The sequence below is a fragment of the Rana temporaria genome, chromosome 5 (assembly GCF_905171775.1).
Source record: "Rana temporaria chromosome 5, aRanTem1.1, whole genome shotgun sequence".
NCBI classification, from domain to species: domain Eukaryota; kingdom Metazoa; phylum Chordata; class Amphibia; order Anura; family Ranidae; genus Rana; species Rana temporaria.
The window spans coordinates 213,506,141-213,534,040 of record NC_053493.1 but is presented as its reverse complement, the minus strand read 5'-3'; the positions used below and the strand labels follow the sequence as shown (position 1 = coordinate 213,534,040).

The window sequence follows — 27,900 nt, the reverse complement described above, 5'->3', positions numbered from 1 at the left end:
TTTTTCCATAGACTGGTTAGCCAGGGCATGTATGCAGAGAATGCATAGGTGTGCACAGGCTACTGCATTAGGGTGTGCACCTCAAAGTTCAAAGTTCAAACAGATATGTGTATTTATACTGACGGTGTCAGTAGCATTGAAGGATGTCAGTAGGGCAGAGATTGGTGTCAGAAGGGCAGTGGATGGTGTCGTTTTTATTTTTATTATTTAACCTCCCTGGCGGTATGATTCTGTCTGGAATTACGTACCAAAAGCGGTACAATTATTTTCAAGGAAATTTGGTGTTTACTGTAGGCCTGTAATTCTAAGGCCCCATACTCACGACCAAACATGTCTGCTGAAACTGGCCCGCAGGCCAGTTTCAGCAGACATGTTTGGTCGTGTGTGGGCGCGAGCGGGCCGAATTCCAGCAAACATTTGCCCGCCGGGCCTTTTCCCAGCAGACAAATATTCCTGGACTTGTTTTAAAACAGTCCGCTGGAATCCTGCCCGCTCGGACATGTACGGTCGTCAGTACAGACCTACCGTACATGTCCAGGCGCCCGCCGTCCCTCGCATGCGTCGAATGACTTCGACGCATGCGTGGAAGCATTTTAAAGGCGGGCCGCCCACGTCGCCGCGTCATTGTCGCGGCGACACCGCGTCATCGACGCGGCGACACCGCGGACACGCCCCGCGTATTGTTTACGCGCGGACTTCTGTACGATGGTGTGTACAACCATCGTACAGAAGCCCTCTGGCAGACATGTATGGTGAAAACGGTCCGACGGACCGCTTTCACCATACATGTTTGTCCGTGTGTACCCGGCCTTAGGAATAACTCACTTAAATCTGACCAAACCAGAGTTTAATAGGCATCCCGGGTATGACATTTTTTAAAAAACAAAATTATAAATTATAATATAATAAATAATTATAAATAATTATAACAAATAATAATATAATTCTAATAAAAAATATTTAATAATGTAATCAAATCAAAATCACTGAAATTTTCTCAGTTGCAGAATTGTTGCTGTCATTATTTTTTTTTTTTTTATGACGAATTTCCCCACAAATCGCTATCGCACAATTCTGCAAGTGATTATAATTTATTATCGCTGTTTTTTAGCTGATCTAAAACCATTTTTGACATAAAGGGACACTTTTGGTTGCTATGGACAATCTACAGTTTGCAGGGAGAAAGAAAGGTTTTTATTATATAAAAGAACATGCATGACACTGGGCAGACCACTAGGGACAAGGGGTGTGTGTGTGTTTTTTTTTACATACAGTACTGTAATCTATAAGATTACAGTATACTGTATGTATAGTGTTTGTTTACTTTTTTGAATTTGGCGCCGTTCTCCGCTCCCGTGCATCGTAACGTCGCAGGGAACGGAGATCGGCGGCACAGGAGGACGCTGTGTGAATCGAGCGAGGTCCCGCTCGCTCACACAGCGCGGTGACATCGCTGGATCCAGGCGAAGGTAAGCCAGCGCACGCTGCAGGCTCTGCATAGCTTACCCCGAGCGTGACTCGGGGATACCGATCGCAACATAAAAAACCCACCCCGAGTCACGCTCGGGGAAACCGCCAGGCAGGTTAATGTTTTATAATTTTTTTACAATTTTTTTAGAAGCTCCATTAGGGGGCTTTTCTGAAATATCAGGGGTTTAAACAGAGCGAATCTGCGCCACACAGGGTTATAAGGGTGTGCCCAGGCACACCCATGCGTGTGTCGATAGTCAAGTGATCTTTCTCAATCCAGTTGTTGTTATTTCACACCTATGAGGAGTCTGACAGAAAAATATGAATCAAGTTTATTCCTGAAACCAGTGTCATAGACAGATAAGAAGTGGTTTGATATTTTTTGTACCTGTAGGCCTCACTTACAGTAACTGGAGAGCTGGACTTTAACATACAGTATATCTAAACTGATTTCTTGAATGTTATCAACTATTTCCTCTGTTATTGCCTTAAACGGCTTTCATTTATCCAGTTAAATACGTTTATGAGTTTGCTGTAAGCACAATTGATAACATGGGGTTTATGAGTTTAAAGTATTACGTAAATGTGATTCTGAGAAAGTTTGTAACCATGGTGTAGTATAGGAAAACAACATGCAATGAACATGACTACCTGAATACATTGCGAAGTAGCGTTCAGCAATGGCTCAGGTCAGGTCACTGCTTCTTTCATGCAGATAGATAAATGTGCCAGTTCAGAGAGTTTCACCTCACTCACTAAGCTAAGGGAAAATGCCCTTGCAAAGTTATAACTCCCTTAAAAAAAAATGATATTTGATTTTAGTATATCAGCCCCCAAGTGTCCAAAAAATCACTAAAATGCACTAAATATTCAATAAGTGAGCAAATTTAGGTACAAAAACAAGGGAAGCCATATCTTGGGTAATGATGCTCTTTAATAGATAAAAAAAATTGATGTGATCTGCAGCACCCTGAGTAATGAGCCTCCACCCTAAATATATATGCAAACAAAGAGGGGTATCATGTGTACTATTATATTTTGAAGTGATTTTCCTCATTTAAAGTCCCGATGTGCTCTAATAATAAAGCTGAGACACTGAATGAAACTACATGAAGAAGACTATGGACTTTCAAGTTTCTACATATTTTTTACAAGTAGGAAATTAACTTTAAAGCGAGCCCCCACCCCAACCTTAGTAGCTGTAGCCAACGTGGAGCAATGTGTAAATTCCACAGCAGAAGCACTGAAGTCCTTTTAAGTCATCTCAGCAGCTTTACTACCTCTGCTGCCCCTTTCCAGAGCTTCTGAGTGCCCCGCTCTCTATAAATTTACATTAGGAAGGCTACTAATTCACTTCTGGGAAAAGGGAGGAGGATCCGCTGACTAGCCTTATGCCCTGTACACACGATCGGAGTTTTCGTTGGAACAAACTCCAACTGGTTTTTCCAACGGAATTCCGTTCAAGCTGTCTTGCATACACACCGACACACCAAATTCCGACCGTAAAAAACGGAGCGACGTACAACACTACGACAAGCCTAGAAAAATGAAGTTCAATGCTTCCGAACATGCGTCGAATTGTTTCCGAGCATGCGTGTTTTTCTCCATCGGAGTTCCATACAGACGAACCGATAGAAATTTTTTCCGTCTGGAAAAAAAGAGAACATGTTTTCTTTCTAACTACTACTAATATATCCTACTACTTTTGTAAGCGGTGTCAGGAAACTGAGGGCACGCTCCTACATATTTTCTGGGACTGTCCTTGACAACAGAACTTCTGGTCTGCAGTCAAAACTTCCACTTAAATCCTTATGGGTGTGTCTCTTACTCCATGATACTCCGTTATTAGTTAAAACGGTATAACAATTCCCTTCTTTTACACCTCTTGAATGTGGCAAAGGCCTGCATACCATAATTCTGGGGCAGTGTACAGCTGAAAGAAAAGATCTCTGTACTCTACCATGACCACCCCCATTTTCCTCCCCTATGTACCCTATCTCCTTTGCCCATCTCATCTAGCTGACACATCCCCCCTATACACTTACATACCCCACTTTCTCCTGCCCTTCTTAGGTACAGAAAATGTAAGAAGTGACAGCGATTACCACCATATAGAGCCTGGTGGATGTTTCTATAATAATCCAGCAAATAGATACTTTGCCATATCCAGACTCTGGCTAAAACCAACACACTATGCCATCAGACCTCCCACGAGACACATGGGTATCTATGTATAGATTACCTGTCTTCTTGTTTATTACATTTGCTTTTAACTGTAAAAATAATCTATATATATAAAACTCAACGTGTGTATGTATGTATGTTCCAGCATCACGTCCAAACGGCTAAAGATATTAACATGAAACTTGGCACACATGTTACTTATATGTCAGCAACAAACATAGGATAGGTGGTTTAACCCTTACCCACCCCCATTTGCCATGGTCGGGGTTTTTCTTTAAAGTCCCATTCAACTCTATGGGAAATACATGTTACTTCATAACTTCCAAACGGCTGTACATATTTCGATAACACTTGGTCACATGTTACTTATATGTCCACTTAAACTATAGGATAGTTCATTTATCCCTTAACTACCACCATTGGTGAGGGTCGGGGTTTTTGTTTAAAGTCCCATGCAAATCAATGGGAAATGTATGTTCCCACATAACTTCTGTACGCCTGGAGATATTTCAATAATACCTGGTACACATATTACTTATATGCCAAATAAAAATATATGACAGTTAAATTAACCCTTACCTACACCCTTATATAAAAGATGGGTATATTTATATTACTATGATTTTCCTCCCCAAAAGGTTAAGATAGGAAGACCGGGCAACGCCGGGTATTCAGCTAGTTCTTATATAAAGTAAATATCTAAAATTACTCCAGCCATGCTTAACCTAATAGGGAAGTTGAAAGGAGCCACCACTTCCCAGTAATAGAAGTGCATAAAATATAGGAAAAAGCAATCAATTTCCATCCAATATTAATAAAAAGTACATCAATTGTTGACTGTAGTTCACTTCCAATCACCACTTGTGCAATAGGTGTGACTCACTCTCCTCATGCCACCTCACTCACAACTAGTAGTTGTCTCTTATTACTGATCAGCAAAACACACTTAGTACTCCATTCACAGTATAGATCTCTGATCAGCGCTTGCCATTGGATTATTTCTCAAGTTGAGCTTTGTGGTCTGACATGGAGAGAATCACATGCTGGCTGTGTGTTCAGCACCATAATGAATGGGTCAGTATGTTGTTTATACAGCATAGTGGCTTAGTGGATAGTGGATTCTGTCTTATAGCACTCGGGTCATTGTCCCACTGGGACACTATCTACATGGAGTTTTCATGTTCTCTCTGTGCTTGCATGGATTTCCTCCCATGGCTCCAAATGCTTGTGGGTCCCTGTCTAAACTGGCCCTAGTAATAATGCATACCTCTTAGGTAGGACCTTAGATTGTAAGCTCCCTAAGAGCAGTGACTGATGTGAATGTACATTTTCGGCATTCATTCAATAAAAATAAATAAAAATATGGGTGACTGACTGAGTGTATTACAGCTCCTTTGGTGCAGAGATAAAAATAGTTAAATGCTCTCTGGGCAGCATACATCAGCACTATATAATAGTAAAGTTGAATGTGATTTTTTTGGGGGTGTTTATGTGAATTGTATATATGTTCTATACAGTAAAGCTATATATTCCCTGTTGATTAATACAATCAACAGGGATTCTGGGAAATAATACAGTAGCAGTTAGACCTGATTAGCATTATTGTACGTCTGACTAGTCATGATTGTGTTTGAAACAAAATCTTTCAAATGATTGTAGGCCAGTTATATAAATCATACAGCTTAAAGCGGAGGTCTGGTTAAAAAAAAAAAAAAAAAAAAAAAAAAAAAGAATTAAAGTCAGCAGCTCATAACACTGTAGCTGCTGACTTTTAATAAGGACAGTTACCTGTCCAGGGTGCCCGCGATGACGGCAGCCGAAGCCAAGCAATTGCTCGGGTCTCGGCTGCCCCGCCGCCATCATCGGTGAGGGAATCAGTAAGTGAAGCGTTGCGGCTTCACCGCTCGATTCCCTACTGCGCATGCGCAAGCCGCGCGGCACTACGTGAATGAGTGACGTCTCCTGGGACACACACCAGGTCCCAAAAGACACCGCTCCCCCATTCCCCAGGAGGCAGCATGAGGAGGAGAAGAAAGAAGATAGACCGCGGATTAGGAAGTGGCAGATTAGGACGATCTGCCTAGCAATGGGCACTGTTGGCATGTATAAAAAAAAAAATGTTTTTGCAGCAGCATTTTGGATTTTTTTTTTTTTTTTCAGGGTGGAGCTCCGCTTTAACATGCCTCAAGAAAAGAAAACATCGTCCAGCCTCTTCAAAGATCACACAAAGCAGTGTGTTTACATGTCTGACTGCTGACTCTCATGAGTCTATCTGTATGCACCATGCTCTTCGTATGGGTGACCATACGTGTGTCAATTTAATATTGGATGATGCAAGACATATGGTATCCAATGAAAATACAATCTATCAGAAAAAATCTATTGAAAATTATAATTTAATTGATCTGTATTATGGTTGCTTGTCAGATACACATGCAGGTATTTGTTTTATCAATCAGAAGTGGTCGATAAAATTCTGCTGTGGCCGGTCACCTTGCCAATGTTGAAACTCACCAAAAGCTCACTAAATTGATCGAATGCAGAGTCTGCGGTTTATGATTCGTATTCAATTTTATAATTGAATAATGATATGGATCAACTGTACATAAACATGGCAAAAACCTTAACGTATAACTGGCCTTTGCAGCAAGGAGCACATGGAAAGGCAATGCACATGACAAACAAACAAAAGATCCACCTTTGTGCAAAGGCCCGTTATAGGATGGGATGGTTGCCACTTTTTTGTACAATTGGTTGAATTGGGTGCAGGGAAACATAGAATGCCTTCGCTGCCACTGTGCTTTTGCTGGGCATCACAAGTGTCCTTGTGCCTTTATGGAGGGGTGGGCTCCCTCCAGGCATACCTGCCTTTAATTTATCCATTTTTATATGTGCTCCTACTATGGAGGCTCTGGAGATTTAGAGTTAGGACTGCAGTTTATACAGGGGTCCCCTGACGTAGGCACTGCGGCATACGCATATATTTTCAAATGTGTGCAAACAAAGCCCTCTGTTTTTAACGTAACTGTTGGATAGGGTCGGTTTGGTTGTTTTGCAGGCTGGCTGGTAAGTGAGCTGAGAAATCTTTTGTTTCTTTGGGATAATAATATGGATACATGTATGGCAACCTCAACTCCTTTAGCCTCTCACCATTCCTAACCTGCCATATGGATACTTTGTACACCACTGATCCAGAGGAAAAGATCAAGCAGACCTATTCAAAAAGACAGCTGCTTACAGGAAGGGTGCCACTACTAATTAGGTCGATGACATTTCTTTGTCATCTGGGTTGGCTGACACATGGTGATACATTATAAATTACTGTGTGCTGTTCAGCCACTATGGGAATACTTGCAGGTGGCCAGGCACCAGCAAACCCCAGCTAGATCTGTTTTCAACTGGCACACAGCTGCTCATAAATGTTCAAGTTCTAAGTAGCCACCTGAACATGTACAGTATAATATATCAGAAAATATGAGGTATTCAATTATCTCAAGTATGCAAACTCTTTAACCCTGAACTCTAGGAATATTTTTTTTATATATATTAAGTTTGGCTCAATGCAAGTGTCCATATGTGATATCCAAACGACCGCGGGGGAAGCTGGCAATCACTGAAGTAGTTTGTTCTTCATACGGTGTGCAGCAGCAGGACTCTGGAGCGCACCCGCACAAGTGCCCCCATGGAAAGTGACTCTCCCTTGGGGGCACTAGAGAAGAGGATAAGCCAGGAGTGCCGCTAAGGGACCCCAGAAGAGTAGGAAAACCTTTGCACAGAGGAGGAAAGTATGACATGTTTGGTATTTAAAAACAAAAAAAAAAAACCTTAAAGCCTTGTACACACGGTTGGTTCAAAACTGATGAAAACGGACTGAAGGACCCTTTCATCAGTCCAAACCGATCATGTAGGCCCCATCGGTCAGTTATCCTTCGGTCAAAATTTTTAGAACTTGCTTTAAAATTGAACCGCTGGACGCCTAACCGATAGGTCAAAACCGACGGTTAGTATGCAAAAGCATCAGTTAAAAACGTCGACGCATGCTTGGAAGCATTGAACTTCATTTTTCTCTGCACGTTGTTGTGTTTTACGTCACCACGTTGGACTCGATTGTTTTTTTAATTGATGGTGTGTAGGCACATCAGACTATCAGTCAGCTTCATCGGGTTAACCGATGACAACGGTCCTTTGAAACGTTCTCATCAGATGGACCGACCGTGTGTACGCGGCCTTAGAACCCCTTTAAGCAACACCCCACTTCCTTGCCTGCAGTTTTATGAAATATACTTGTTAGCATTTGCTGAAACCATGCATATAAAAATATTTTTCACATATATAACAAATTCATATCAAATTTATTTTAGTGCCAACATTATCTGGTGTGGTAATATACACTCAACTGAAAGCAGCTCCAACAATCCTAAAACATATACAGAAAAGAAAAAGGTTGCTGTACTCCTATGTCTTTATTGAAAACATTGATTAATCCAGTAGCATGGCCAGAACCTTGCAAGCATCATACAATCACCATACTACTGGACTGATTGATAATTTCAATAAAAATATAGGAATATTTCAACCTTTTGTTTTGATTATACAATGCTCAGACCTAACATAATGACCACCCACCTAATATTTAATAAGTCCCCTTTTGCTGCCAAAAACAGCCCTGCCCTGTTTAGGCATGGACTCCACTAGACCTTTGAAGGTATGGTTTGGTATCTGGAACCAAGCCATCAGTAGCAGATCCTTTAAGTCCTGTAAGTTATGAGGTGGGTCCTTCATGGATCAGACTTGTTTTACCAGCACATCCCACAGATACTCAATTGGATTAAGATCTGGAGAATTTGGAGGGCTCAAAGATACCTTCTTCCATTGCCCCCTTTTCTAGTTCTGATGCTCACATGTCCATTGTAAGTGCTTCTGGCTGTGGACATGACCCAGAATGGGCACTCTGACCAGTCTGTAGCTACGCAACGAAGCAATGTGTGTTCTGATACCTTTCTATCGCAACCAGCATTAACCTTTTTAGCAATCTGAGCTACAGCAGCTCTTGTATTGGATCGGAGAAGGTAGGCCAGCCCTTCCTGACCATGTGAATCAATGAGCCTTGGCCTCCCATAACCCCATCGCCAGTTCTCTGGTTACCTTCCTTGGACCACTTTTGGCAGGTCCCAACCACTGGAGACCGGAAACATCCCACCAGAGCAAAAATTTGGGAGTTGCTCTAGCCCAGTCATCTTGCCAATTACAATTTGTCCCTTATCAGAGTCACTCAAATCCTTATGCTTGCCCATTTTTTTTCTGCTTTCAACACATCATTGTCTGGGAGAACATGTTCTCCTGCTACCCAATATATCCCAACAACTTTCATGTGCCTTTGTAATGAGATGATCAAACTTATTCATGTTACTTGTCAGTGGTCATAATGGTATGTCTGATCAATGTATAATTTATATGTGTGTGAGTAAATCATCTTCTTTCCACTGACTTAATAAATATACACTAAATTACCAAAAGTATTGGGACGCCCGCCTTCACACACACATGAACTCTAATAGCATCCCAGTCTTAGTCCGTAATGTTTAGTATGGAGATGGCCCACCCATTGCAGCTATAACAGTTTCAACTGTTCTGGGAAGGCTGTCCACAAGGTTTAGGCGTGTGTCTATGGGAATGTTTGACCATTCTCCCAGAAGCATATTAGTGAGGCCAGTCGAGTTCCTCCACCCCAAACTCACTCACCCATGTCTTTATGAACCATGCTTTGTGCACTGGTCCAAATCATTTAGTGGAGTAGGGATTAAGGTTTGGGGTTGTTTTTCAGCAGTTGGGCTTGGCTCCTTAGTTCCAGTGAAGGGAACTCTTAAGGCATCAGCATGCCAAGACATTTTGGACAATCTCATGCTCCCAACTTTGTGGGAACAGTTTGGTGATGGCCCCTTCCTGCTTCAACATGACTGTCCACCAGTCCACACAAAGCAAGGTCCATAAAGACATGGATGAGTGAGTTTGGGGTGAAGGAACCTGACTGGTCTGCACAGAATCCTTACCTCAACCCGATAGAACACCTTTGGGATGAATTAAAGCAGAGACTGTGAACCAGGCCTTCTCGTCCACATCAGTGCCTGACAAATGCGCTTCTGGAGGAATGGTCAAACATTCCCATAGACACACTCCTAAACCTCGTGGCCAGCCTTCCCAGAAGAGTTGAAGATGCAAAGAGTGGGTCAACTCAATATTGAACCCTACGGACTAATGCTGGCCATACACTATACGAAAAATCGGCCAAACCCATTTTCCAAAAACGAACATCCGGGCGTAAAAATTGTACCTTGTGAAGACAGTTCGGATGGGAAACACATTAACCTTTCAATTTATCGTTCGTTCGGCAGAACATTTCCAAACTTGTCCTTCGTTTTTCAGCTTAAAAACGTCCCAACGATTATCGACTTTGTGCCCATTAAATGTCCGATAAAACGAACAAGCTGTCTAAATGGCCGAATTTTGGACGATTTTTCGTATAGTGTATGGCCAGCATAAGACAGGGATGCCATTAAAGTTCATGTGCGTGTAAAGGAAGGCGTCCTGATACTTTTGGTAATAAAGTAAAAACATCAATATCAGTTAACATTAAGTAAACAAAAGTATATACTCCAATTTGTAGACTACACTAAGATATTTGGCAATTTCTGCACACTATTCTTTTTTGTTATACTATATAACTTAACAAAAGGAGTTTACTAAGACTGGAGCAGACAGAATCTGGAGCAGATGTGCTTGGGAACCAACCAGCTTCTAACTTTCATTTTTTAAGCTTAAAGAGGGAGTTCACCCAAAAATCAACTTTCTGCAGTTAGATCCAGCATACTGCTGACATCTGCAGTATGCTGGTCTTTTTTTTTGGTACTTATCGTTTTAGCAGTAATTCTTCTATGCCTCCGAGCGGGGATTACTTCCTGGTATAGGCGTTCCCTTCAAGACAAGCAAGTTGATTGACAGCCTTCGATAGCGCGTCACGGCTTCCGAAGATACACGAGTGACGCTCGGCAATTTACGGCGCCTGCGCAGTCAGCTCTACACGGCAGGCGCAGGCGCCGTAAACAGCCAAGTGTCACCTCGGCTGTTTTCGGAAGCCGTGACGCGCTATCGAAGGCCGCCAATCAACTTGCTTGCCTTCGGGAACGCCCATTCCCTGAAGGATTCCCCGCTCGGAGCCATAGAAGAAATACTGCTATAACAATAAGTACCAAAATAAAATAAAAAAAGACCAGCATACTGCAGATGTCAGCAGTATGCTGGATCTAACTGCAGAAAGTTGATTTTTGGGTGAACTCCCGCTTTAAAGCGTTTGTAAACCCAACATTTCATATTCCTCATATGTGCCAGGTACTTGTAGAAAAAAATAATAATATCCTGTTCTCTTTGTATGGCTTCCTTTGTGTGAAATCCCTCAACGTGGTCAGTTGTCTGGCTGTGCTGGAAACTCAGCCTGCTTTCCTACAATGATCAGACTTGCCCTGACACCCCCCTGGGAACTCAGCCTGCTCTCTTACAATGATGATACTTGCCGTGACACCCCCCTGGGAACTCGGCATGCTCTCCTACAATGATCATACTTGCCCTGACACCCCCCTGGGAACTCAGCCTGCTCTCCTACAATGATCAGAATTGTCCCGACACCCCCCTGGGAACTCAGCCTGCTCTCCTACAATGATCAGAATTGTCCTGACACCCCCCTGGGAACTCAGCCTGCTCTCCTACAATGATCAGAATTGTCCTGACACCCCCCTGGGAACTCAGTCTACTCTCCTACAATGATCAGAATTGTCCTGACACCCCCCTGGGAACTCAGCATGCTATCCTACAATGATCATACTTGCCCTGACACCCCCCTGGGAACTCAGCCTGCTCTCCTACAATGATCAGAATTGTCCTGACATCCCCCCCCCCCCGCACAGCTATTCGCTGGCAAGCTCAGTGTGCTGAAGCTTCTCCTCCCCCCATCTCTCTATGCATCTTTGAATGTGATCACTTTTAAAAACAGGAAAATATATATTTTTTTTATATCCATACACAAATGTTTTGTCTTTCATTTCCATTTTAAACTGAATGGGTGTTTTCCAAGGTGATTGTTTACAATCACTTTAACTGATCAATCTGAAGCTAGAAGCGGATTGGTTGCCATGTACATCTGCTCCAGATTCTGTCTGCTCCAGACTTCCCCCTGATGCGTTTTTATGTAGTGACTGTAGATCATCAGGTCAGCTGGTGTGATCTTCGTCCACTTCAAACTTATGTTTTATGAAAGAGTTATCAAGTCAGCACAAATGTTTATAAAATATCTTGTCAGTTTTCTTCTTTGGTAGCTGATCTGCTATGTTCCTAAACCCGTATGCGCTATCAGTAAATTGCACCCTGGTAGAGAACATGTTATTAAAAGAACAATGTCCTTGTGTGTTTTCTTCCTTGTTGTGCCTTCACCTGCGAAGAAAAATAAAGATCAGCTTGTTACCTTTCGTTTAGTTCAAAGTCTTCTCTTTCAGGCATTTCTGCCTTCTTTCCACAGACGTTTTTGCCAGTAAGTGTAATCCAGATCCCGAATGGTTCTGTAGAACGTAACCTTCAGTGCTACTCAGTTGTGTAAGCCCAGTGCTGGGAACGTTTGTGTTTACAAACCTCCTGTGTGTCAGTTTGTCTTGAATGAAGCTGGCTGGGAGATGCCTCTAATTGGTTGTTATAAATAGTCCTGGCTGGGATCTCACCGACTCAGGTCCCCTGGGCTGTGCTGCTTCTCGCCGTCACCTCTCTGTTAGTGTCTGTGCTACACCTATACAAAGACACTCTTCCTAAGAATCTGCATTTAAATCTAATATTTAACTCCTTAGGTATTAAGGATTTTCAAATAGTGGCTACCTAACTTGTAAATAGATTTGACAAAATAGCAAAAATGTAATAATAATCATCATCATCTTCAACCTATTCATCATAACAAGAAAAACAAAACAAAAAAAAAAAACACATAGTACTGGTAAAAATGCTAAAAACAGGCAGACCATAGATGGTGCGATTTTCTTTCCTGCAACAATGGGTTGCCAGAAAGAAATTTGCACAATTCTCCCATCAACACAGATGATGCTGACCAGGAAATCCCTCCTGCAGAGCATTTGTCTGCTGGTGGGAGGGCAGAGGCGAGCGGGGGAAGCTGTCCTCGCTCAAAGAGGCCCTAGCGAAAATGTTGGTCGTTGCAATTTTTTATATCACAGGCTATTTATTTGCACAGCGGTTTTTAAAATGCAATTTTTTGGGGGGAAACATACACTCTTAAATGCCAAAAAAACACAACATATAACCCAATGTTTTGTCCTACAGTATAAAAGATGATATTAAGCCGAGTAAATAAATACCCAACATGTCACGCTTTAAAATTGCACACATTCATGGAATTGCGACAAACTACGATACATATGCGTTCACCTCTGTGGGCTAGCATGGAGGACGTGGGTACTAAAAAAAATAAAAATATTATATATATGACTCGGTTTGTGTAGCAGAGACACTCAGACACTACTACTCCCCTTATACAGTGGGAAGCGCTAGAATGCATGGTTTGGGGAATTCTTATTAAACATTGCTCCTGCCTGAAGAGGATCAGAGCGGATGAAATCCGCCGCTTGTCAACTGCCATTTCAGAGTTTGAATCACTCAAACGAGATTTAGGACCATTTACCTATGTCAAGTTAGTTAATGCCCGCCGCGATCTGCTCCAACTCCTGGACTTCCATTCCTTATTTTGCACATGATAGGGCCGTAACTACCTCTACTCTTTGGCCAACACTTAGCGCAGATTCTTCATCCCAGACCCTTCCATCACACTATCCCGTTCATCACCTAACCAGGACAAAACCTTTCACACTAAGGGCATTTCCTCCTCTTTTAGACACTACTATTCTCAGTCTATAACCTAATGCCCGGCACCTCCAACAACTCCAACTCCACCCCTCAAGATGATAGGCAGGCTTATATCACCGAGACGGCTTTGCCCAAAATTGACTCCCAGGACTCCGTAGACCTGGACAAACCCTTAGCAGAGCCTGAATTTTTGGGCGCTATCAAGGGTTTGAAGTTTGGTAAATGTCCTGGCCCAGACGGGTTCACGCCTCGGTTTTTATAAAACCTTTGCGCCTCTACTAACATCACTCACAACTCAGGCGTTTAACGCTATAGATGATTCCACTCTCCACTCTAGAGGGCTTTTGTTGGCGAACATATCTATTCTTTTGAAACCTGGTAGGGACCCTTCGCAATGCAGTAGTTATCGCCCAATATCCTTATTAAAGCAGATGTTCCACCCCAAAAAAAATATTAAAAGCCAGCAGCTACAAATACTGCAGCTGCTGACTTTTAATATAAGGACACTTACCTGTCCTGGAGTCCAGCGCCGTCCGCAGCAGAGCACGAGCGATCGCTCGTCACCCTGCTGCTCCCCCCGCCATCCACGCTGAGGGAACCAGGAAGTGAAGCGCTGCGGCTTCACTGCCCGGTTCCCTACGGCGCATGCGCGAGTCGCGCCGCACCCGCCGATTGGCTCCCGCAGTGTGCTGGGAGCCGAGTTTTCCCAGCACACAACGGGGGGGGGGGGGGGGCGACGGGATGTGACGGAATGCCCGTCTTTTGCCCGTGAATGCCGGGCCGGAAGTGGGTGCAAATACCTGTCTTTAGACAGGTATCTGCACCCCCCTCCCCCCTGAAAGGTGTCAAATGTGACACCGGAGGGGGGGAGGGTTCCGATCAGCGGGACTTCACTTTAGGGTGGAGAACCGCTTTAAAAATAGATCTCAAACTCTTTGCAAAGGTCCTTGCCAATCGCTTATCTCCTCTATTACCTGGAGTTATTCACAGGGATTAGGCTGGTTTTGTCCCGAGTCGCGAGGCAAGGGACAACACGACTAAAACGATCCAGCTCATCTCCTTTATCCCAAGCCATAACCTGAAAGCCTATCTTCTGTCTTTTTCAATGCCGAAAAGGCTATCTCTGGAACAAATAGGTCTGGGTGCACCTTTCATTTCTAAGGTGAAGTCCTTGTATTCTCAACCCTCCGCCTCTGTCCTCGTGAATGGAACCTCCTCTGAACCGTTTGGTATCTCGAACAGCATTCGACAGGGAAGTCCACTCTCCCCTCTTTTATTTGTTTTAGTTGTTGATCATCTAGCAAATGCCATTTGCCAAAATTCTTCGATTCAAGGTATCCAAACACCCCCCTTGCATCATAAAATATCTCTATATGCGGACGATCTTATGGTCTACGTCCAACAACCCCACACATCCCTACCCTCACTTTTCTATGACTTCAGACGCTTTGGCTCATTCAGCAACTTTAAAATAAACACATCCCAAACAAAGGCCCTTAATGTGTCTTTACCCGTCTTCACGATGTCCTCGCTACTCTCAAACTATTCCTTTCAGTGGCAAACAAAGGGCATCTCCTGCCTGGGGGTTGCGATCCCTGCCAATTTGTCCAATCTATTTTCCCTAAACCACCTCCTCTTTACCTTGTTTTGGATGCATTAATACCCTACCCAAATTGCTGTACCTATTTCAAACCATACCCATCTTAGTGCCCAAATCTTTTTCACTTCTTTACATTACCTCTCTATCCGATTTCTCTGGAATCATTGCCTATCTAGAGTCAAATATAACATGCTCACCCTTCCAAAACTCCAGGGGGCTACAAGACTACCCGATTAGGTGCTCTATTATAAAGCTGCTCTTATGGAACGCATCCTAGAGTGGTTACCCCATCCCTCCATGAAGGCTTCTGTCATGATTGAACAGGATTTAGCTCCAGTTCACCTACGTGCACTTCTCTGGGGATATAATGGTGCTTTGTCCCACTTAACCTCCTCCTCACCACTGACACTCTCCGCTCTTAGGCTACGGTATAGAAAAGTACTGTGTTCAGTCCTATCCTTGGCTCCTTCTCCTTTGACGCCCTTATTCGACAACCCCGGTTTTCCCCAGGGTATAGGATTGGGATCATTCCTACTGTATGCTTTGAGTGGACACAGGCGTACTCATTTATCTGACCTTGAGTGGGAACCCCAGCTGTAGCTGCAGCTATGTGCGATTCACCTATCAACTACACTTCACCTATCAACGTTCACAAAACAATTGTTCCTCCCTTTCCAAATACATCTCCCTCTTACTGAGTTTGAAAGGCTGTGTTCCCTACAGGTACCCCCAGACATCTACTTTCATGCTTGTACTGTTTAATTCAAGCCCTTACACATAATCACCTGCCGCCCTACACCAGATGTGGTCTTCAGATTTGGGAATGGAATTTTCGAGGGCTGAATGGCAGACCTCATTTCATTTTACCCATAAGTCTTCCATCTCCTGCTACGCACAAGTAAATAATTATAAGATCCTATCACGGTGGTATAGGAATCCTTCAACGTTACACCGAATCTTCCCCTCTACTCCAGCCTCGTGCTGGTGCTGTGGCACGGGCACTTACTTACATGTCTGTTGGGAATGTAAGGGGATACACCCCTTTTGGACACAGGCATTTCAAGCTAAATAATTTAATGTATGACGAATCTCTAATAGCAACCCCGGCGGTTGCCCTCCTCTCATTGCTCCCTGGAACTATTGCTTCACAAAAAAAGGTGCCTTCTACGTTTTTTTCTATCCACAGCACAACAGCTCATTCCTTTATATTGGAAGACTGCCACTACCCCGCCTCTGTCTCAATGGGATTATACTTTGAGAATGGAGGAGATGCTGGCATTAGATACCACCTTTGACAAATAGAAGGTATTGCGGTCTGTTTGGCTCTGCTTCTCCTCATCAGATGCCCTCGCAACTATGCTCTCAGCTCCAACAGCACCTGCCTTGATTCACCTGCCTTGAGTCAGGGCTCAGAGAAATTATATTCTCCTGTTTCCTTGCTATCTTTTTACTCAACCGATTCCCCAGCAGAATTCTCCTCTCCATCCCTCTTTCTCTCACCGTTTCCCTCTCCTCTTGTTTCCTACTTTTCTTTTGGTCTTCTCTGTCCTTTTATTTTTCTTACTTCTTTTCTTCTCATACGAACAACGGAACTGAATTTCCTTTTTATAGTGTTCTCTGATGACTTCTACCAATGGACTTTTATGTTTATATGCCATTGTTGATTGATACAAGTCCAGCTGTGGGTGATAGCCATTGAGTGGACTCGCTGCCTCACTTAACTACTTGATGTCATTCTTTTGTCCTTTGCATGTTGTTTCAAATCAAAATATTTTCAACCCTAAAAAAATATATATATTATTTTAAAATGTAAAAATTTTATTTTTACACCGTCCCTTGAAATCTCTCCCCTACCCTTGAAAACAAGAGATTTAAAAAAACAACAACAAACACTGATCTCATGCTTTCCAAAAAATAAAATGGCTCTGTTTACATTTGCCTTAACTGGAAGTGAAAAAATGCTTGTCGCTTCCGGTCTTCTAGAGCTTAGATCTGATCGAAGACATTCTGGTCCCCAATCAGCCAGCAGAACCAGCTAGGCTTCCCAATCACACTGGAGTGCCGGAGAGGCACCAGTGGGCGGAGGGAGAAGGGTTGACGACCCTTCTGCTGCCTGTAAAAGCCACTCAGATCACTTTTTCAGGGGTAGGGAATCCCTGGCTGAAAATTTTAATACCGGGGTTATGGCTGACAGCTACAGCCATGGTATAACCACTTGAACACAATCACACATATATATATATATATATATGATTGTGCGGCAAGTGGTTAAACAGTTCAGAACAGCCAGGGGGTGGGAAGGATCGACGATCCTGTGACTAGTGTCACACTAGTCACATTATCGGAAGACGGGCCCCACTGGCTAGCGATCTGTAGCCCAGGACGAGAGCTATCTGTGCTGAGAACGAGCAGTAAGCGCACTCTTAGCACCTAAACAATGGAGATGCATATGTGCAACGTGTGGGCATTAAAGGCCAAACTTTTTCTGACACACGTATCTAGCAGTCAGAAAGGGGTTAAATAAAACCTGTTTTCATTACATCATCGCTGGGTCTCTGCTTCTCTACATAATGCGGGTAGATCATGGTTGGTGGGAAGGTTCTGTACATAGCTTCCTGAAAACCATAAGCTGTGGTAATGCCCACATGTAACGCTAATGCCTTCGTGATTGAAAGAACTAATATCCAATGAATGGAAGGGGTGGGCCAGGGACAGTCAAGCTGGGGTGGAAAGACTAAATCATGCTGTACATTCTCCAGCCAAGAAAATGATGCAGGCTCTATCTGGCTGCAGGTGAGAAGTCTGTACAGCTGTGCAAGACTGAAGATAAAGCCAGTCATTGATGGATACAAATTTGAATGGATCCTGTTGAATCGGCCAAGTTTTAATCCATCTATAGGCAGACAGGTTGTCATGAAGTTGATTTATTGACCGACTTCAGGGGAAACCTACTGTTAAGAGTACGATAGCACAGTGGGAGGGTTTCCTCCATCAAAACTTGGTGGTTGAAGGAAAAAAATTGCACAATGCATGGCCTGCTTAACCACTTAAAGCGGGAGTTCACCCAATTAGATTCCTGCTCGTTTTGTCTAGGGGAATCGGCTAGTTGTTTTAAAATATGAGCCGTACTTACTGTTTTCGAGATGCATCTTCTCCGTCGCTTCCGGGTATGGGTCTTCGGGAGCGGGCGTTCCTTCTTGATTGACAGTCTTCCGAGAGGCTTCCGACGGTCGCATCCATCGCTTCACTAGTAGCCGAAAGAAGCCGAACGTTGGTGCGGCTCTATACTGCGCCTGGGCACTGACGTTCGGCTTCTTTCGGAAAATCGTGACGCGATGGATGCGACCGTCGGAAGCCGCTCGGAAGACTGTCAATCAAAATAGGAACGCCCAGTCCCGCAGCCCATACCCGGAAGCGACGGAGAGGATGCATCTCGTAAACGGTAAGTACGGATCATATTTTAAAACAACTAGCCGATTCCCCTAGACAAAACGAGCATGAAGCGAAGGAGAAAAAGGGTCATGTGCGGGTGAACCTCCGCTTTAAAGACCGCCGACCGCATATATACTGTGGCAGGATGACTCTATTGCGCAAAACAACGTACCTGTACGTTGATTCCTGCAATAGATACTGTGGGCAGGTGCTCCACGGAGGAGGAGCCGATGTGCGTACAGAGAGGCAGAACGAGGATCTGCCTATGTAAACAAGACAGATCCCAGTTCTGACAGGGGACAACATGGAGATATTCTGTTCCTAGTGATCACAGTAAGAAAACACACTAAGGGAACAAATTTTACCCTTTGATCGCCCTGATGTTAACTCCTTCCCTGCCAGTGTCATTTATACAGTAATCAGTGCATTGTTTTAGCATTGATCACTGTATTGGTGTCACTGGTCTCTAAAAAGTGTCACTTATGCCCTGTACACATGATCGGTTCATCCGATGAAAACGGTCTGATGGATTTTTTCATCAGATATCCGATGAAGCTGACTTTCATCAGTCTTGCCTACACACTATCAGTTAAAAAAACGATCGTGTCAGAACGTGGTGATGTAAAAAACAACGACGTGCTGAGAAAAATGAAGTTCAATGCTTCCAAGCATGTGTTGACCTAATTGTGAGCATGCATGGATTTTTAACCGATGGACGTGCCCACAGACGATCGTTTTTTTCTATCGTTTTTTTAACCATCAGATAATTTTAAAACAAGTTCCTAGTTTTTTCACCGATGGATAAAAAAACGATGGGGCCCACACACGATCAACTCGTCTAATGGAAACGGTCCATCAGACCGTTTTCATCAGAAGAACCGATCGTGTGTACGCGACATTAGGGTCAGATTTGTCCCGCTATAAATTAAAAGTTCATAAATCTATCCCGTAGTTTGACGACGCTATAACTTTTGCCCAAACCAATCAATGTACGTTTATTGGATTTTTTTTTACCAAAATCATGTAGCAGAATAAAAATTGGCCCAAAAAGAAATTTGTTTGTTTTTTTACAATTTTTGGGGGATATAGGTTATAGAAGAAAGTAAAAATATTGTTTTTATGTTTATTTTTTTTCTGTGTTTTTTTTTTTGCTTATAGCGCAAAAAATAAAAACCGCAGAGGTGATCAAATACCACCAAAAGAAAGCTCTATTTGTGGGGAAAAAAGGGACATACATTTTGTTTAGTTACAATGGTCAGTCAGTATGGCAAAAAATAGCCTGGTCATTAAGAGGGTAAATCCTTCCGGGGCTGAAGTGGTTAACAGGGTAAAGTAACAACAATTAGAGACAAAGTCAGGAAATGGCATCAAACTTCAATGTACTGTAGGTCTCTTTTGAAATGAAATGCTGGTTTAATGGCAGTAAGTTCCTATCGCATTATCACACTAACTTGCCATGGTTCACGGAATTTTATAACACAGGAAAGACCATCATGCCGCTACTCGTCAAGGTTACACTGAGTTTACAAATTTAGGGAATTACCTTTGAAATTCATCCTTAAGAGCTATTTCCGTTACAATCAGGATTTCATTCTTTATTCCGACATAAAGTGTTTATCATATGATAGCTATTATAATACCATATAAGACTAATAGATCCAAGCATAGCTGAGAACCGATATAGGATTTACAGCATTATCAGGAGCCTTTTTGTGTATAAATGTGATATCCAGCTTGTGGAAGGCATTCGGGTTAAATCAATGTCACAAGCTTGCCACCAGACAAGACTTAAACAGATTTAGTTGCTGGGTCTGGTGAGCTGTGCTGGAGGCTTGTCACAGGAACACAGTGCATGTCTCCTGAATAAACACAACAGCTGTTTCGCTCATTCCTGTTAACAGTGTATCATGTGAACTAGCTGCAATCTTCAGAGACCACATGATAAACAGGTTCACATTATAACATGAAGCTTCCACACAGCCTGGTTACATTTCATGGCCAGTGTATCGAAATAAGTATTGACACTATTCAAGAATATTACCACCCTGGGTTCTGAGAACTTGGCTTTAGGAAATGAAACATTTTAGGACTGATCTGATCATCAGGTAGTGCAGGGACCAGTGATGAGCGCAAGCATGTTAGGATCAGAACCAGAATCCATCTATACAAGCCTGTGAGGAAGCTGTCACCTATACAGCACGGTCACAAGGCTTTCAGCAGCCACATGTAAACACACCACCTGTAAATGTGCAGCAGCAGGGGTAGGGAAAGCCTCTGCCACAGATGATTGGCCCCTACAGGTGATAGCCCCCTGGTGGGTTCACATACGTGGGTTTGGATTTTAGTTTAAACACACCCAAGCCTATCACTAGCAAGGAAAAGAAAGCAGCCGCACCGAGCATAACAATGATTTAATAAGGGCTTTATGACACATCGGAAAATATGGTTTTACTGGAATGAAAGGAAAAGGGAGGAAACAGTTTTAAGCCCTCCTTCCCTCATGGGATTGCGGCAGAGGGGTTTCAAGTATCCCCTCAGGTTTAAAAAATGCGGGAAGGCTTCCCATTGGTTCCTGACTTCTGGAGAGGTCAGGTGACCACTGTATCTGGGCAGTTAAAGGGGATCTGTGAGGAAATGGGGATTCAGAGCCCCAGCGGTCCAGTCGCCTCAGTAGCATCAAGCTGCGGTGTTCCTTCCCTCCCTTCAGTCAGGGCTAATTTATTATGTGGCAGTGTCACCTTATTTAAGGGGGACAATTTTTACATATTTTGAACATTTATTACAAATATAAAAACATAAATTTGGGGTGATTCCCCTGTTCTTTTCATGATACAGCTTGTAGTGGCTGAGCTGTTTACGAGTATTAAATGGAAAAAAGTCTAAGGGCTCTTTCACACGTGTGGACCATTCAAGTCCGCCTGCCAGTTTTTTAGGCGGACCTGAACTGGCGCTCTGTGCTCCTCTATGGAGCCACGGATGTCAGCGAAGACATGCCCGCTGACATCCGACCCGCTCCGATCCGCCAAAGTGTGACGGCGGAAAACCCTATTTTCCATCCATCTGGCGGATCGGATGACGACGTACTCTATGCTCCGTCATCATCCGATCCCCCATAGGGGAGAGTGGTGCTCTGATAGGTCTTTCCCTGCACAGTGTGCAGAGACAGACCTGTCATCTGCTGGCTCAGCGTCGACCGTCAAACCCCGCTGAGCAAAGCGGAGCCCGAAAATGGTCCGCCCTGTGTGAAAGAGCACCAATTTATTTATTTAGGCCAATAATAATAATAATAATAATAATAAAGGGTGCAGCAATAACCTTATTCAAAGGAAAGTGTGAGTTTGTTTATTGGTTTAAAAAAAAATCTGTCTGCTATCCCACGAGTTTCCCTTTACCTCTGAGTAACAAATCCTTATTACAGACGGCTGATGACACGGATGTGACGATCTCCAATTAGCAGAAGGAGGACGGGAGAAATACCCCCTTATTGCATTTCTGAAACCCATCCATCCTCACGTCTTCATCCCCTTTCCTAATTTTTCAATTTCAATTTCTTACCACTCCACATAATTTTAATACAAAAATAATACCTACAGGAAAGTTTACATGTACACACTTTTATCATTCTATTCTATCATTTATATTTACATAGACCGCAATTATACTTATGTTGGGTCATCATGAATACAAATGTCCTGGTATGATCTTGACAGATTGATGTTATGCCACACATTGTGCTGTGCTTCTTTTCTCGCTGGTCATGTGTTTGGCCTGTTGATTTCTTTAGCTATTTTTGTGCCTCCTATATATGCTGTACTGTATGATATTTTCTATAAATAAAGAATGCAGAAAAAAAAGGTATTTCTAGGGGTCTGTATATAGTTGGAAACATTGTGGCAAATTCATGAATACCCTTAGATATTTTCATTGTTGGTACTGACTTGTGACAAATTCAAGCAGTTCTTATTTTCATCACTTTTAATCACTTTCGTCACCAAGTGGTGCTATCGTTGCGACAAATGAATTAAGAAACATTATAATATCGGAGACAAGTCTGAATACATTCGCCTGCCTATAGACTTGCATAGAGCTTTCGATAAGAGCTGCATGAAAAACTGACAGGTGGACCTAACCGGAAAGCCTGTGTGAAAGGAGCCTTTAACCACTTCCCGCCCGGTCAATAGGAGATTGACGTCCGGCAAGTGGTTGTGAAATCCTGACTGGACGTCTATTGAAGTCCTGCAGGATTTCAATGCTGGCGCGCGCCCGTGGGAGAGCGCAGCGTGGCGATCGGTGATGCAGGGTGTCAGTCCGACACCCTACATCTCCGATCTCGGTAAAGAGCCTCCGGCGGAGGCTCTTTACCACGTGATCAGCCGTGTCCAATCACGGCTGATCACGATGTAAACAGGAAGCGCCATTGACCGGCTCTTTCTCACTCGCGTCTGACAGACGCGAGTAGAGGAGAGCCGATCGGCGGCTCTCCTGACAGGGGGGGTTTGCGCTAATTGTTTATCAGCGCTGCCCCCTCTCGGATCCTCACACAAGACCACCAGGGAGTGCCCCCCAGTGCTCAATAGAGCACAAATAGATATATATTTAAAAAAAAACAATTAAAAAAAATGTTTTTTAATGCAATCGATGCCAATCAGTGCCCACAAATGGGCTACCTCATCGGTGCCCACCAGTGCCGCCATAATTGAAGAAGAAAACTTACTTATTTACAAAAAAATTAACAGCAAAAAAATAAATACGTAATTTTTTTCAAAAATTTCGGTATTTTTTTTAGTTGTTGCGCAAAAAAATAAAAATCGCAGAGATGATCAAATACCACCAAAAGAAAGCTCTATTTGTGGGAACAAAATAATACAAATTTCATTTGGGTACAGTGTAGCATGATCGCGCAATTGTCATTCAAATTGCGACAGTGCTGAAAGCTGAAAATTGGCTTGGGCGGGAAGGTGCGCAAGTGCCCGGTATGGAAGTGGTTAAGCTAAGGCACAAAAACTTTTATGGAAATATATTGCACAAAAGCAACAAATCTAAAAGATATAAATCTACTTGTCATAATCAGGGGTCAGGCTCGAAAACCAGTTGCTATAGCTGTAGCGGAACTACCACCGACCAGCAGGATAGGCACACAGTCAGTCACCTGAGGCTCAACTGAGTCTAAGTACTAATCAGTGTTCCCCAGAGATCCTGATGGTGGAGATGGATTTTGCAGCTTGTTAGTACCAGGTCGCGATCCTCGGGATCGCCCCACCAGGAGGTGAGCGAGCCGGGGTCCAGTAGTGGATAAGCAGGTAGGGATCAAACAGATTCGTAGTCAGTAAACAAGCCAAAGGTCAGTAATGAGTATTTGCAGGTTAGGATCAGGCAGAAGTATAGTCGAGAAACAAGACAAGGGTCGATAAAGCAAAATATACAGCAGCAGGAAAGACAGAAGCGAAAATCTTGCTGGAGAGAGCACGATAATCTGGCAGACAGGAAGTGCAGAGACATTGCTTAAATCAGGAAGTTTCCTGGGAGAAGCAAAAAGTTCACAGTTCAAGGCAAACAAGGTTCAAGACAGGATCATTGAAGGAATTGTGCCAGGCACGGTCAAGCATTCCAGGTAGTTCAGCAAGAAGAGACATTGCCTAACACAGCAGAGGTTCTGGGTTCAAATCCAGGCCCTGAAACTACTCTTCCAGAAATGTCATGTACTGGCTTTCCTGATATGGATATCCTGTCCAGACACAGAGGCAAATTGCCGGAGTTGTTTCACACTGGATTATTGCACAGATATGGAAATATAGCGATTGGTTGCTACTCATAACTAACATCCACCATATCACCCTGCTGCCAGACCTCCATCTACCACCTCAGAGGCAATGAACAGTCAATTGCGTTGTTTATTGGGGGGATATAATTGGTTTAGGGAAAGGGTATATGGGATGCCCATAGAACATGTTGCATTACCATCATATTAAAGAACGTGAAATTAGGTTGAGCCTTGAAGTACTGATGCACAGATAAAATCTATAGTCACTTCCCCTGCATCACCATGCAGACTATTTCTCCTCCTCTGAGTATCTCATGCAGACTGATGCTCCCAGGACTTCTCTCCTCCTGCACAAACTTCACTGTAGATCATTTTCTTTCCTGACACATCCTCCTCTGTGAGCAAAAGAGACCACTCTGAACAGTCTCAGTGGCTGGCTATATCAAATGCTGTTACTAGGCCAGAGGTCTGCAGTACCTCTCCCGGCGGCCTAGTAATTTAGTAGCATGTGTTGCTTGATGGACTACTGTTCCCAGTTAGTCCAGCCTGCAAATCTTGTGCCCTTAGGCCACATCGATTTGACACTTTCCCCACAGCCTCTCCTCTGGACTCGCACCCAGCTCCCCTGGCATGCCTCATCCAGTAGTCCACTGAGGTCCACTAACTGACCTTCAAATAAAAATAGGGGAAGGGGAAGACATAAAGGCACTCACATTTGCCAACATCCAAAATATTGATTCAAGAGAAAAGTACTACACAGGGTAGTGACAGGGCGGACTTTTTCAGGCAATCACAAGGACATAGAGTTTAAGAAAAATATAAATTTAATTACAAGATATATATAATAAATTTCAATAAAATACGATGAAAAAGTACAAAATATACAGTCACAAGCAATATTTTCTTTCGTCTCGCCTACGCGTTTCGCCTAGCGGCTTCTTCAGGACGAGTTTGAGAGAGAGTTTTTGACAATAGAGTATTGCTAATTTCATAAATCAATTGAATTGTTAGCCATCCACGTGCATCGAGGACCAAATGGAGTCAAGGATGTACAGATGATCTAAAGTTGGTGAAAAAGCCCACTAAGAGGAGAGAAGAAAGTCTCCTATGATTAGCAGCAAGCCGTAAGCCTGTGCTGTGCAGCACAGGCTACCCCCCCCGGGACACACAAGGATTCTTCTCCGTTGAGGCTTCCAACTTTTTGGATTGTCCTTTAATGGACATTGCAGTGTGGCTGCCTTTTGTGTGGATCTAATTTCCCTCTTGGCTTTCGCCACCTGCTCCCCGCTTCACTGGTCCTGGTCTGCATTGGTTCTTGCTTTATGTCAGAATCTACCCATATTTATTTATGTATTTTGATACATTACGGCTTGCTGCTAATCATAGGAGACTTTCTTCTCTCCTCTTAGTGGGCTTTTTCACCAACTTTAGATCATCTGTACATCCTTGACTCCATTTGGTCCTCGATGCATGTGGATGGCTAACAATTCAATTGATTTATGAAATTAGCAATACTCTATTGTCAAAAACTCTCTCTCAAACTCGTCCTGAAGAAGCCGTTAGGCGAAACGCGTAGGCGAGACGAAAGAAAATATTGCTTGTGACTGTATATTTTGTACTTTTTCATAGTATTTTATTGAAATTTATTATATATATCCACTAACTGACCTTCTCCTGCCCCCAGTCCATGATGAAGAACTTTATCTGGACACATGTTCCGACAGCTTCTTCAGCCCCTCTGTTCCAGGATACTCCATCCGTGACTGTGTAAGGATGTAGCTCCTTCCCAGCTCTCCCGGGCTCTTCCACTAGGCCTCACACCCCCCACCCCCAGATGGGGTGCGACCCCTGCTGCTGCCTAATGCTCCATTCTCCATGTTTCCCGGCCGACAACTCCTCCCCAGTGGGCTGAGACCTGAGCTTATATGAGAGGCCCTCTCCCTGCCAATTCCAATTGGGGATTTGTCAGGGCTCCTCACATGATCTCCCTGTCACTCCATCCTGTGCCCTGCCCCTCTTCCAGATCATTCTCCCTGGAAGCAGGGGAGGTGCCCCAGAACTAAAGCACAGGTGGTCACATTAACCACTCCCTGCCCCCAGATCAAAACAAGCAGGCCTAGCCTGGAGCATATGCCTGCCTAAATTTACCTGCAGTGACAGTTTCCCTTGCAAAAAATCCTATTCTAGCACCTACCTACAGTACAGAAAAAATACAGAAAAAATACACAAAGCGCATTGGGACTTAAGTAAAATGACATGTTTCTTGTATTTAGACAATATTTGCTTATTCCGAACTTCAAACTTTAATTTCATCATAGATCTACTTTAAAAGCACATTATTTTTTATTTTATGAGTGTTCTTATCCTTTCAATGGCTTGCCTTTTACATATTGGTCATCCTATTATCTCTGTGTTCCATTAGCTTAAGATAGACACCAATCCTCCACTTATCTGTCAATAAACCTACCCCCCTTGCCACCACTGATAAAAATGAACCCACCACCCCTATGCGGACCAGGGACTTCCTGTATCTGGCAGTGAAATCCTTCAATAGGGGCACAACTATCGCAGAATTTCGGATGCAATGACTGCAGCGACATACTGATGTCACCATCCCTGCCGCCATTACTAGAGACATTTCATGGGCTTCTCATAGGACAGGTTGTAATTCTGTGGAAAGTAACTAACACTCCATTGCAATGCAAGGGGAAAATAAACAATGCAGCACCTCGAGACCCATTTGCCTGCAATGGTTTATTGCCTTGAAACAAAAGTAGAAACACACTTTAAGAACTTTTTCGTTAGTGCAGGCACATATTTAACATCCTTACTATTGGCGGGTGTTTATACTTCTATCAAAGAAGTAAAACATTAAACTAAGATACAGTAAGCAAACACTTTGGTACACAGGAATAAGGAACAATGAAAAGAAAAAGTACACTCACATTACTGAAATCAACACTTCATTATTTGTTTTGTTTTTTCTATTATTTCTGCATATGCGTTGTTTAAAATCAGATAAAATAATCTGTTTTCATTGTCATTACCTGGTTTAAAGCAACCCTATTATGAAAAAAAAAAAACTATCACTAAAAATGTGAAGAGTGCGTACACACCTCTCCTGCTGTTTGTGTTGCCAAATGCAGCTCTGTTGAACAGAAATCGCCACTTTTGTGCAGCAACTGACACTTCCTGGAGTGACAATCTCCTGGTCCCCTGTTGTACCCGTGATTCCTCATGCGACCTCCACATCCTAAATGTGTCCTGTAGTGGTGTGGAGGTAGGCATAAAAAAAAACCACTGGCCCAGATTCAAGAAGCGGTTGCGCGGCGCAATAGCGGTTTTGCTCCCGCGTAGCGAATGCCCCTGATTCAGGAACATCGCTACGCGGACTGCAGCCTAGGATATGACAGACATAAGCCTCCTTATGCCTTCATATCTCAGGCTGCATTCTTGCGTTGGCCGCTAGGGGGCGCGGCCATTGTGATCGGCGTATAGTATGCAAATTGCATACTACCACCGATTCACAAAAGTTGCGCGGGCC

General features: G+C 43.3%; 1 protein-coding gene across 2 annotated transcripts in view; it reads right to left on the bottom strand.

The window, feature by feature from the left end:
* RETREG1 (reticulophagy regulator 1) overlaps positions 1-27,900 on the bottom strand; it is a 143,593-nt gene that overhangs the window by 43,054 nt on the left and 72,639 nt on the right. Inside the window, exon 1 of one of the 2 annotated variants that reach the window (XM_040353538.1) lies at positions 12,167-12,376. The exons of the other annotated variant lie outside the window; for it this stretch is intronic. Within the exon in view, the coding sequence (XP_040209472.1) occupies positions 12,167-12,201 (35 nt within the window). The 5' untranslated portion in view covers positions 12,202-12,376. Of the gene's footprint in view, positions 1-12,166; positions 12,377-27,900 lie in introns of those variants that run through there. 2 annotated transcript variants of the gene reach the window in all.